The sequence below is a fragment of the Pollicipes pollicipes genome, unplaced genomic scaffold (assembly GCF_011947565.3).
Source record: "Pollicipes pollicipes isolate AB1234 unplaced genomic scaffold, Ppol_2.1 Scaffold_6686;HRSCAF=7923_pilon_pilon_pilon, whole genome shotgun sequence".
NCBI lineage: Eukaryota > Metazoa > Arthropoda > Thecostraca > Pollicipedomorpha > Pollicipedidae > Pollicipes > Pollicipes pollicipes.
Genome location: NW_023596921.1, coordinates 11,058,204 through 11,070,497, shown reverse-complemented (window position 1 = coordinate 11,070,497; position 12,294 = coordinate 11,058,204). Strand labels below are relative to the sequence as shown.

Here is a 12,294-nt window from a genome sequence, read left to right as displayed (position 1 = left end):
CGAGCTTCCACACTATGCACCTGTCGACAGACCACCGGCACCGCGTCGGCTTCAGCTTTGACGACATCGAGGCGGCCAAGGCGTTCCAGGCGCAGCTGGAGACGCTGTGCGCCGATCCGGCCAACATCAGCCTGTCGGGGCCGGCGCAGAAGAAGCGCAGGAAGAAGAAGGTGGAGCGCTACGTGCGACCGCGCAAGGAGGACATCTCGCAGCCGTGCTGCTTCCAGCACGTGACGAGCGTGGGCGCCTCGGACATGGACCGTTTCTACACGCTGCAGAGTCTCGTGGGCGGCAAGCTGACGTGAGGGCGCTGGGCCGCTCGGTGCCATAGTGACCGCTGACGGGTCGCGGGTCACGGGTCACGACGCCGGACGCGTGGGCCGGGCGGCGCGCCGCGGGCGGTGTTGTGATGCACCCGGTGTTTTCGTCGCTCAGGCGGGGGGCGTGTTTTAGAGGCGGCACGCGCGTGAGATGTGTTTGCCACCGGCGCTGCGTTCGAGTGTGATCTGTGAAAGCCGTGAAAGCCGCCGGACTGACGCAGCCCGCAAGGTGCTGAGCGGTTTCGACACGGGAGACCTCTGTCGACCGGTGTGAGTGGCCGAGCCGCGCCGACTCACGCCGGCCCGAGAAACAGGCAGCGACATTCGAGAGCGATGTGGCTAGTTCTGTGCTCATGTGGAGATCTGCTCTGTTTCACATAGATCGACGACGATGTGTTTTGCAGCATGTTAATGCACCGAGTGCGCGATGCAACGAATATGTGAAATGTGAACTAGTCAGACAAAGCTGTTCTGTTTGGCGAACAGTGTCGGCCACAGCTGGGCAGAATGTGGCTACCTAAGCGATGTAAATAAGTTCCGGACTGGGACAAAATCTGGCCGATGCGAACATTTTAGCTAAATATCTTGAACTGCTTCAATACGGCAGGTGTTGTCATCATGTTCCCATACTTAAGACAACCCCGAGCTCCCGTAAATTCGTCATAGGATGGTAGGTACCCATTGTGTTATTTATGCTGAAAGCAGTCTGACGTGTATCTGTGATTTGGAGTGTTTTATGCGTCCGCTTAGCCCAAGTGACTTATTGTCGTTTTTGTCGTAGGCTGCGACGCCGACCGAGTTATTCGAGTCTAATTTATGCTGCTTTCCGTACGTGTGGCCATTTATCGCGATGTCTCAAGCTGAATACACGCAGGATGTGTAATTTATGGGGGACAATATCCGAGGTCCGCCTCAGCCCCGTTACCCTCGGAGGGAGGCGACCGTATCTGCGTCTCTTTTGTGATCAAATGAGCCGCCGCAAGAGGCTTTCTCCGAGATAAGGTTACCGCTTCCGGGCTGTTGTTCATCGCTTTGCATGCGACCTGTGTGTCCCGAAATGTGAGTCATGCGCAGTGTGTTGACCAGTGTCACAGTGTCAACCGCCGTAGTGTCCACACGCACAGTGTCCAACGCCGTAGTGTCCACACGCACAGTGTACACTGCCGTAGTGTCCACACGCACAGTGTCCACCGCCGTAGTGTGCACTGGCACAGAGTCCAACGCCGTAGCGTCCACGTGCACAGTGTTCACCACTGCAGTGTCCACAACGCACTGCCCAAGGCCATAGCGTCCACATGCACAGTGTCCACTGCCGTAGTGTTCACACACGCAGTGTCCACCACCGGAATGTCTACAGGCACCGTGTCCTCTTCTGCAGTGTGGCCCCATGTGCCCAATGCAGCGTTTCTCCGATCACGGGGTAATCGGCGTGACCAGCGGCCGCGAAGCGTTTCCTTTCATTGGCTCCACCAACGCGCTACTAGCGATCCTTTATAGGCCTTCTTCGACTATCAGGCAGCGCCAAAGGAGCGCCGGGGAGAACGAGAGAGAGCTGAACTTCGGCCATTGAAGAGGACGCTTGACAAGGGAAAGGATTGATGCCATGATCCGGGATTATTTCGGCACTGCGATGTGCCGTCATTTCCCTCTTAAACTCCGAAACGTTCCATGAAACGCGATAAGCTTCCCTCAGCAGGCTTAAAACTTCGCAAGCGCTCGAAGATCGCGTCTCGCAACGTGCAGCTCAACGGCCCACCGTATGGTGCCTCATGAGTAGCACCAGTATGTCCGTGGTAGAAGCTGGAAGCACGCCGCGTGGCTACGTCTCGGGCTAGACTGCTGAATCGCACGCATAGGTCTAAAGCGATTTCAATGCAATAAAAATGCCCGTGCTTTTGACGCTTTCAGACTCGCGCTGCTAGCAGCGCATTCCTGAGAGTTGCCACAATCAGCTTGGCAACTTGCCACCTCGTTACTGTCAGCATGTCAGCTTGTCATAGGCACTGCGCTGGGTGTGCGGGTACTTCGGCGTTGTCGCCTCGGCTGGTAGATCCCGTGGTGATCGATGCTGATCTCCTGCAACCGGGCCGTTGAGGGTGCTGATCCGGTCAGCTGAACGTGCCGCGTGCAATGCACCCGTGTCGTCTGAAGGTCAGCCGTCATTCCGTCGTTCACCCAATCCGCGCTCGCCCTCGGCCCGTATGAGTGGCATTGCACAGCGAGAGCCGCTGTGTCGAAACCCAGGCCTCACGCTGTGCGTCGCGAATCACGAGTCTGCGCCGTCGGCGGGCGACGCCGGCGCCGTACAAAAACCCCGCCCCCTCTCCCGCCGCCTCCCAGTCAACGAACCCGCTTTTTCGGCGGCGATGACGGCGCATTCACGGCCATCACAGCGCGTCGGTCTTGTCAGCGGACGGCGGCGTCTCCGGACTGCGAGATCAGCTGTGCCGTGCCGACGGTAACGGTACGCGGGCGCGCGCGCCGAGTGGCGGAGAAGCGTCCCGGTGCGGGCAGCGTCTCGAAGGGATCTTCTGCGCGAAGTGTTCTGGTCCAGAGCCGCCGCGGTCCGTTCGGCGGCGTTCGCAGCGGTTCCATTTGATGCGATAGAAACTCTGGTTCCGCCAAGCGTCATTCCAAGCTGGAGCGAGCGCCGCCAGAGTCGGCCGATTGGAACGAATGGACGACGAGCGGGCTTCGCTCTCCCGATTTGATCCGTCTGTGTGACTATGGTTGGGGATTCGATCATCAGACGTTTATCTGATCAGTCACACCCGCGTAGAGACACCTTTGTACACCTTTGCACATTTTTGACATAGGAATGGTCGGTTTGGCTGTCAAACGTCGATTGCATGCAAGTGACAGGCGCGCTCGACTGCATGTTGGTGGCAATGTGGCCAATTACCGCTACAGGATCCCCTTTGTCGTCGCACCGAACTTTATGCATTACGTTAAACTTAGGCACATGGGGATAGGTTTAACGATGGAAGGAAATTGCAGTGTTAGCTATGGCGGTACACCGATATCCGCTGGGAATGTCATGATTACAAAGGTTTTGTTATTGAGGGACCGTCATCCGGTGGTTTTGCCGCATGAACTTTTAGAAACGTTCTGATTACGTAGCCGTGGACCATCCACTCTTTGTGATAGCTTCGCATTATCCCTGTAATGATGTATGCACAATATAGCCGAAAAGGCGGTTTGTTCATTTGCTGCTTGCGACGTTCGTAATTTCTACGGCCTTGGTCTTTAGTGGTACTTCGGCGCTTAAATTTTGGTGCATTGCAATGAGCTGAAAAAGTGATAAAATACGCTCCTGAAAAAAGTGATAAAAATAAAAAGTGATAAAATACGCTGAGTCGGAGCCGTAGAGCGAAATGGTGCTGAAATCCACACAGTCCAATGAAACCCATATTGTGAAATGCTTCTCTGGACTTATTATCCACCTCCCATGCCCCGCACTACAACGTTTGACATACATGCACTTCCGCCTCTGTTATTGGGCCTTTACGTCACACTCAGCTGCTGAGGCTATAAGGTGTTCCTGTCTCTAGCAGACACCGCCGGGAATCGAACCCCGTACCTTTGGTTTCCCAGACACCGTTACCTCAACAATTCGCCGGGGAGGGGGGGGGGGGGGGGCGGTAGGAGGCGAGGAGGGGTATGATGGTCACCTATGACAGATGAAGGCTTCTTTCCTATTGATGGCTGGGAGATGTTAGCATTGCTTTTACCATGCACGCTAAGTTTTCTTTTTCACGGAAATGCGCATGCTGAAAAGTTCACGTGGTGACGCTGAGGTCAAGCAGCGAATGCAGTTCAGCTATGAACACAGATTATGCTGTACAGGGAGAAAATTTTACACGCAATAGCTAACCGCTTAATTTTGAAGACCAGTAGACCATCAGCGGAACCTCTCGTGATGACACACAGAAGGCTGGCTTTGCATGGAGACGCAGCCGGTACGTTATGGCTAAAACGTATCACACATCTCTGAAGCTCTGCGATGGTGTGCCCCTGCAGAAACGTGGTATGACAGGTCTAACAGCGGCCACATAAACGTACATTGAGATCACCGTTTTGTTTTGTTTAACATCGTCATTGGAATGCGCTCGTGGCACCATCCTTGTTTCACCAACTTTCCCACCGCAGTCCACCCACAATGGTAGCTGCCTTGAACTCAACACCACTTATTTAAGTGATGTCGATTTCAAGGCAGAAAGCTTCCAAACCTTGAGAGACAAGGCACATTTTCAGCTCTCTTGTTAGATCAGGTAATTGCAGCGAAGAGACAATGATGTTTCAGTCCCACCATCTCCACGCAAACACCGTTACGGTAGTATAATCATCTGGCCGTCAGTTCGAAAGTCCTGTAGGTTAAATCTGGATTGGTGAAAGCAAGCAAAAAACCAGCTATCCGGTGTCATCCAAGGCGCGAATGTTAACGCCGCACGATATCGGAATCGAATGACCTCACGGTGACGTCAATATGACATTCCTTGACATAAGTCAGCCTTTATCTGCGGAGAAAAAAACTCAGCAAAAGCTTTACGTTACCTCGTTTGGCAGAGCCTTACGGACTCACGGCAGAAGATAAAATGGCGTCCACTTCTGATCTGATTGCGCCGATATGTCGTCCCGATTTTGGTAACATTGCGGCTTTGGAACTCGAGGCGTGGAATCAGAGTGTGCTCGTGGTGCTCCCTCCGGAATCCAGGGATTACATGGTGCACAGTTAAACTTTGCGCGCCTTCTGCATGCTTCAAGGACATTTCCGTATCTGGACCCGTGTATTTTTTTTGCAACTGACGTTTGAACCATCATCCAATTAGTGTTATTCCAGCTTGATACAGAGTCAATTGCATATTTCTTCTTTTGATGCCCTAAAACTAAAACACCCTCGTCCACCTCCTAAAAAGGTGCAAGTCACTGGCTAGTTTCCTCAGCCTACGCAAAGGAGCCAGCCTGCCTGCAAGCAAAACCTGGTAGACATAGGGAAAATCGGTTACAGTTGGCGTGCTTTTCACTTGTTAATTTTTCACATGCATACTTGCCATGATACTGAGTCCATTTTTGTTGCATTGTTGATACAGGCAGACTGCAACAACTCTCTGCCCATGACCCAATTTCATACTGCGAGTGTACGCGATTAAGGTGTACTACCTAACGGACCCCCTGTATGGTGATGATCTGGGCTTTGGGGCGCACCGAGCACGTTGGTCATATGGCGCCCATAACCTAGTTTTTATTTAGCAGATGCATAAAGTGACCCTACTGTAGCAGTGGGGTGATGTTGCACACTGCCTGGAGCACAGGGTGCAGAGGGTCCGGACCGCTCGCAGCCGCCTTTCACCCAGATGGTGAAGTGCGCTTCGCAACGAGCTACTGCACATTCGATGGTCAGGAACCGAGGCTGGGGAGAGGCGCTGCGGTTCCACGTACATTCGGGTGCTACCGGATATTATCTCCCTGGCGCGGCAGTGTTCCGCATCAGCCTTGGAACGGCGTGTGCGGCTCCAGACAGGTGAGTGACCATGGCTGCCCGTACATTGGCGGCGAAATGTTAGCCGTTGTATCACGGCGTTCATTCGTGCTTTATCCTGTGAAATATGAAATGCCGCTTGGCACCCTGGCCGTAGGCTACTGCTGAATCATAAATGGAATGCAAATACAAATACACTTCGAGGCCAGTTTTCAGGAAATGTAGTCCATCATCCAATAACTGATAAAAATAGTGCACATTGTTAGTTACGCTCGTTTCCTTTCTTATTCCACCTCGTCCATGTTGTGACATCAGGAGCGGCGTAATAATGTAGACGGGGCGAAAACACGCGAATCGGCAGTTTACCCTGTGATAATCGATGATAAAAAGCAGTGGTCATAACGGGTATGCGGAAGGACGGACGAGGCTGTGACTTTGAATGCGGGAACATCAAGTCCAATGCTTACTGGCGGAAGAACGACGCGGAAAATACTTTTCTTTCTCATTGCCAGGTCAACACTGGCATAAAACGTGTCCGCATTTTAAAGATTGATCACCCCAAGACATGCAAACTTTTGATGGCTTTAGGTCCGAACAAGACTTTGAAGCATGATATCCCAGCCAGGCGGGACCGGTGATACCGAATATAGCGCTTCGAAGACGCTGTCAAGGTTTGAAGAGCAGGCTTCATGGCAGCCGGCTCCACGACCTATACATACGCACTGAGCATGCGGCTGTTTGCCAGTGAACAAACTCAGGAGCTGAATCGGTTAATGGCGGTCGACCCGACCCGACCACTTCAGCCGACGCCAAGTTCGTTTGGCGTCGGCCGTAACACGTTTTTTAATGGGGATTCCATAACGATTAGGCAGTGCGATCTGTAGGACCTGTGGCATGCTACGATGAACGAACATATGGGAAATATCGAGTTATCTGCTCAAACATCGCCATTTTTTGCGGTGGCCATGACCTCTGCACTCATTCAATGGTACCTTGTACAAACGTAAGGAGCATCGTACATGTGTGCGAGATTCGTCTGGTGAAGGCTTAGGAATGATCGGTACTGTTGTCATCAGAAATAGGTATGTTTGCATTCAGTGGATGTCAGTTCTGCTCGTCATCACCTTATCATGTCGGTCCTCGCTGTCATCACCGCAGTCATGTCGGTCCTCGCGTTAGTCCCACCAGTCATGCCAGTCCTTGCTGTCAGTCACCACCGTTCGTGTCAGTCTCTCGTCAGTCACCCCATCATGTCGGTTCTCGCTCAGCCACGTCAGCCAGGCCATTCCTCACTGTCAGTCACCGTCACTTATGTCAGTGCGCGCTGTCAGTCACCGCCAGTCATGTCGGTTTCTCGCTGCATTTACCGTCAGCCGTGCCAAGTCATATCAGTGCTCGTTCATCACCACATTGGTGCTTTGTCGCGTACTGATATTTTATTTTGTTCGTCGAACCTTTCCTCGACTCAGTCTAAGAGAACCAAAGATCCAGTCTGCGTCGCAGTGTTTGGTTTGAGGGCCATTGGTTCGAGTGAAAGGTTTGGCATATACGAAAAATATGTCTCCCAGTACATTAAGGTTGTCTGGTTGACATATGCAAGACTAAGTTATATGTGAAATATACTCACTGCTGAATGAGTTGTCCACTTGCTTGAATCCTATATATGCTATTTAAAGTAAAATATTTATCCCTGGATCTCCAATGCGTATTTTTTAGCTTGAATATGAAAAAAGTCGGAGCAACTCAAAATCTCCATGATGCAAAGCAAAGATACATTCTAGCAAAGAATTAGAAGCGCAAATGAGGAAGCACTGAAAATAAAACAAATGTTTGCCACAAGCTGTACAGAACATCACACACGATGAAAGAACCCCGTCACTAGCTATGACACCAAACCCAAACGGGACTTTCCGACCTCATCCTGAATGTTTCTGGGCCGACAGTGAGTCTGATCCTCCTTAATCACCACCGCTTTCCGTTAAGCGATCTTGGTGGCTCACTTATAGGTATGACGGCTACAAGTTTCTTACCGTTGATTTATCTAACATTTCCTATCATGAAGAACTCAAAACTCCGGATCCTCAGATCAAACTTGTAACGTCATGGTAACGAAACATTCGCGTAATTGCAGCTTGCTCTGGATGAGCCAATCAATCCCCACCCGGTCTCACAAAACCATGGACTGGGCCGTTGACAATTCAACACACATAGGAATCGAAGGATAGCTGCACTCGATAACCAGGCGATCTGATCGCGCATGGTTGTCACGCGGCAAGACAACGAAGACCTCTCTCTTTTGCAACACCGCAGCAGTTCGTCACGACTCGGGTGTACGTTGCAACATGTCGGAGGTGCACAATGTGACCTGTATGCTCGTTCTTCTCTTGTTAAGTGATGGGTATGAGCTAAAGCGTTGAGTTTGTATGTGCATCTGCGCGGCATAGCAGTTCGGTTGCAATGCTTTTTAAGACCTCCCTTCCCTTGGGCCATTGCGTAACTTATGATGGCTGTTAAAGAACACACAATCCAAAGACAAACCGTTTCTGTGCACAAATGTGCTTATATTTCTGACAGCGGTCCTTTCCCTATTTGGAATCCTGGAGGGATTTGGAAGCTCGCAGGTCTTGACAATCCAACGCTACAGAAACGTTTGAGCCGGCGGCCACCAACGCGGTGGGAGTTATACGCGTTGCGCGCGTGCGTTTCTGGCCAGGGGTGCATTCTGGTTCAGGTATTATAAAGGTGATGTAAGACGTCTTGGTTTAACATTTTGTGGAATCGCAGACTTAGTTAGGCTCCTATGCAGGATTAGTATCAAAGACAATTTCCAGATGTTCTAAGTTAAGGAGTCTGGAAACTGATGTCAGCATTTATGGCATGTGATAAGTTCGGCTGGTTTGCATGTGCTTGCGTCATATGATAGTGAACTAAAAACTTGCGTATTAATGGCTTTAAACCTTAGAAACTTATAGGCCCTATAGATGGCTCTATAAACAGCCTAGGTTTGATAAGTTTTGTTTTAAAGTCATCAGTTCCAAACACTTCCATTTCCACTTGTCGTCGTGCCAACGCTCTAGTCATTGTAAATGCTAGGGATTTCCTGCATGAAATGTACATGGAGATTTGGAATCCCCTTTGGTAAAAATACCTGGCATGTGGTCACATTCATGTAATTTTTTAACACATAAGCTGTGTGAATATTTGAGTGGTTGAAACAGGGTGTGTAACTGTCACCAAATATCATATGTGATCTTCCTGAATATTGCTCCCCATAAGTCCATATGAGGAGCCATTTCTCCCAGTCTGGATATCGACTGGAAGATATCTGCAAATTTTATTGTCTTATGGAAGGCATGACTGGGGCCTAGTCATTATGGTTTCCATCTTGTCAGGCTCATGGATTGCAGCTCCTTTAGTTGCCAGTCTGCAAAAGGTCTTCCCTGTGTTATACATTCCGACGTGTTGCAGGTATGCGTGAGGAGCACTGGTTGCCAATGCTCAGGACACTGCAATTGGTGTGGAATTTCCATTTATATTCTCACTGAAGGCAGTTTTTGAAGGTTTTTTTGCATAACTTAAACTTACTTTGCATCATAGTTCCTTGAAACTTAGGTTATCTACATGCTGTAATTGGTGATGATTTATGCCAAACAACAGGGTTCATGGTTCTGAGTATGCTTGTGACATGCAATATATTATGACAATTTTAGTGCTACATATATTTTTCAGTCTGGTTTTGGCAGGATCAAGACCACAAGGGACATGGTCCCTGAACTGCTGCATCTGTGCCTTCCTGAAACATATAATTTGTACTCAATTTGTGTCTACCAGGTACTAGCTAGATTTTGGCTGCCATTTTTTATCATTAGCTTGTTTGCTCTTATGAAAGCTTTTAACCTTTATGACGGAAAATCAGATATATTCAATGCACACCAATGCTATAGATTTAGCCAATAACTTATGAGGCGCACTCCAAACAGTGCGCCTCTGGAATGCTATTCTGCTGTTGTATCGGGCTCGCCTCAAACTTGCATCACATTGCATCCTGATTAGTGTTTTTATCTAAACACTTCAAACATTTGTATTCTTGGTTACAGAAGCCCTGAACCATGAAAGCATTTTTGTGCCAAAGGAATTGTTTGTTTTTCTGCTGTCATTACAAATAAGCCAGTCAACCACAAAATATTTGTCCCCATGTTTCTTAGTCACCCTGGATTTGATGTAACCATGCTGAGAAAGAATACAAAGTTAGGAATGGGGGTCACTGGGCCTGCAAAACACTTAGAGCAACTATGAAATGTTAACAACTGTGTCTGTGAAACTAGAAGGCCCTATTTTCACAGGCAGAATTGGTCAACAAGCAACATTGGCAGCTTCTTGCCAGTTGCAGTGGTTGATGGCTGTCAGGTTTTTAACATTGGCTGTTTGTCAGTAATGCAATGGTACATATTATGTTATAGACATGAAATCTACTGATATTGACATTGTGTAATGCCTCCACAGAGTACTAATGCCACCACATCACCCAATGCATCTACAGGACACTAACACCTCCACAGGATGATAATGCTTCCACAGGGCACTAGTGCCTCCACAGGACACTAGGACCTCTACAAGACACAGGGTACCTGTGACAATGACCTCCCATCTGTGGCATCTGAAGCTATTTGGAACATGTCTAATTATTTGCCAGTTTGAGAATAGTCAATGGTCAGACTTCCTATCCTTGGACTTATGCATTCTCTTGTCATTGATGTTGTGGCTTTAAGTATCAGGAAACAATGCTACTTGGTTTTTGACAGCTCCTTTTAACATAGTTCTAGTCATTCTTTTTAGAAAGCTAGAAGGGCCCAAAATTCAAATTTATTGTGAGCTTCAAGGGTAGCATTTAACATATTTTTTGAGAAATAAGGATGGGAATAGAAATGAGACTATGTTATTATGAGTGTACTATGTAACTTGCTCCATATCCTCAGAGGTATGATCTTGGAAAGAATCATTCAGTCTGTGCTGCTGTGTCTGTTATTTTTAGACTTATAGAAATTGGTCTTATGCAGTTATTCAAAATAACCATTGTAAACTCTAATCAGATGAGGTTGTTTTCATGTTTAAATGAAGCTGAAGAGTCCTTGACTATGTTTTGTATGGATGCAGCAACATTGTGCTCAATTGAAAACATCTAATCTCACCATAGTTTGTTAGATGGGAGCACCTTTGCAGGTTGTGCATGCTCCGGCAACTATCTATATTTGGGGCATCCCCATTGGATGGCAAGGGTTCATGCCCTGCCCCCCCCCCCCCACCACACTTGGGGCTCCTGTGACCTCTTTCAGCAGTGACAACCCTAACATTTCAGCTGTTTTGCTAGGTAGTCCAATAATGGGTGGCGGCTACTGCCTCAGTGGACTAGTCTCACGCCCAGACCGTTGCCTGCAGTTCCCTGACCGGGGCTCCCGCCCCGTTCAAGTCCTGGTCCAAAATTCTCAAATGGAAAGTCCTGAACTGCATTATGGCAGCTGACATATCCATTGTCATGAGGAAGTCCATTGACATCTCCCAGCCACGAACATGGTCCACATGCAAGACATGTTTTTCGATTAAGTTTTCCCACAATTTCTTGCAAGACTGGTCATTGGTGTTCTATTTTCTCCATTATCTTCTGGGCTAGTCGATAGACTAGCACAGCGCACATGCGCGCCGTCCTGAGTCGGCACCCCATGGCCGTTTTGCTGGGGCAGACCACGTCGTCGGGCACGTCGTCATTGGCTCTGCTATAGCTGGTGTTGCCCCGCCTGTCGAGTGATGCGGCGGGATGTCTGACTGCCTGATGGCGGGGGGCCGACTGTCAGACCACTGGTCACTGCACGTGCAAATATCCAAAGTTTACGAGTGATAGTCCACTTGCAAGCTTTTCTGAACGGCGTCGCGGATATTTTGATTTTGACAGGTAGTGTTGCGAATGACGAAGGTCGGTGTTGGGAGCATTCGGCATTTACTGACTGATTGAAAAAAGACAAAATTGCTTGTGCACCGCTGGTAGCCGACATTTTCACTGTTGATATGCTGAATTAGAACATTGTATTACCTGTGTTAAACATTTGCCTATCATTCGTTAGTCATAACAAGTCGTGTCGTGAGTCATAACAATCTGATCTAGAGAGGCCTTACCTGTTACCGAACTTATCAAATTATGAGATCATAATGCATAACATTTACTCAGAAAGATGAAGGCTTCCTAACGCAACAACGCGACGTGAATAAAATTACTGGGGCCCACCTTCGGACGCCTCCACACCTACGACGCATCCGGGTGTCGCAAGCGGAGGAGCAGCGCGCCATCTCGTGCCGTGCCGTTGTCCCGTGTCATCATGGCGTGCCACTGCCGGTCACCTGGCCTTGCCCCCGCTGACCCCGCGCCGATTACGGAGACAAAGGGGCGCCGGCCGCGCCCGCCTCATTTGTCGGCGGCGGGTTTTTGCGCCGTTCCGCGCGGCG

General features: G+C 49.4%; 1 protein-coding gene across 1 annotated transcript; it reads left to right on the top strand.

Annotated features, from left to right (window-relative positions):
• LOC119107190 (uncharacterized) lies at positions 1-2,195 on the top strand (the record flags this gene model as incomplete). The annotated part of the gene is given in 1 exon segment (XM_037230580.1): positions 1-2,195. A coding segment is annotated over 1 exon segment (305 nt), but the record flags the coding sequence as incomplete, so codon positions are not given.
• Positions 2,196-12,294: the final 10,099 nt, after the last annotated feature.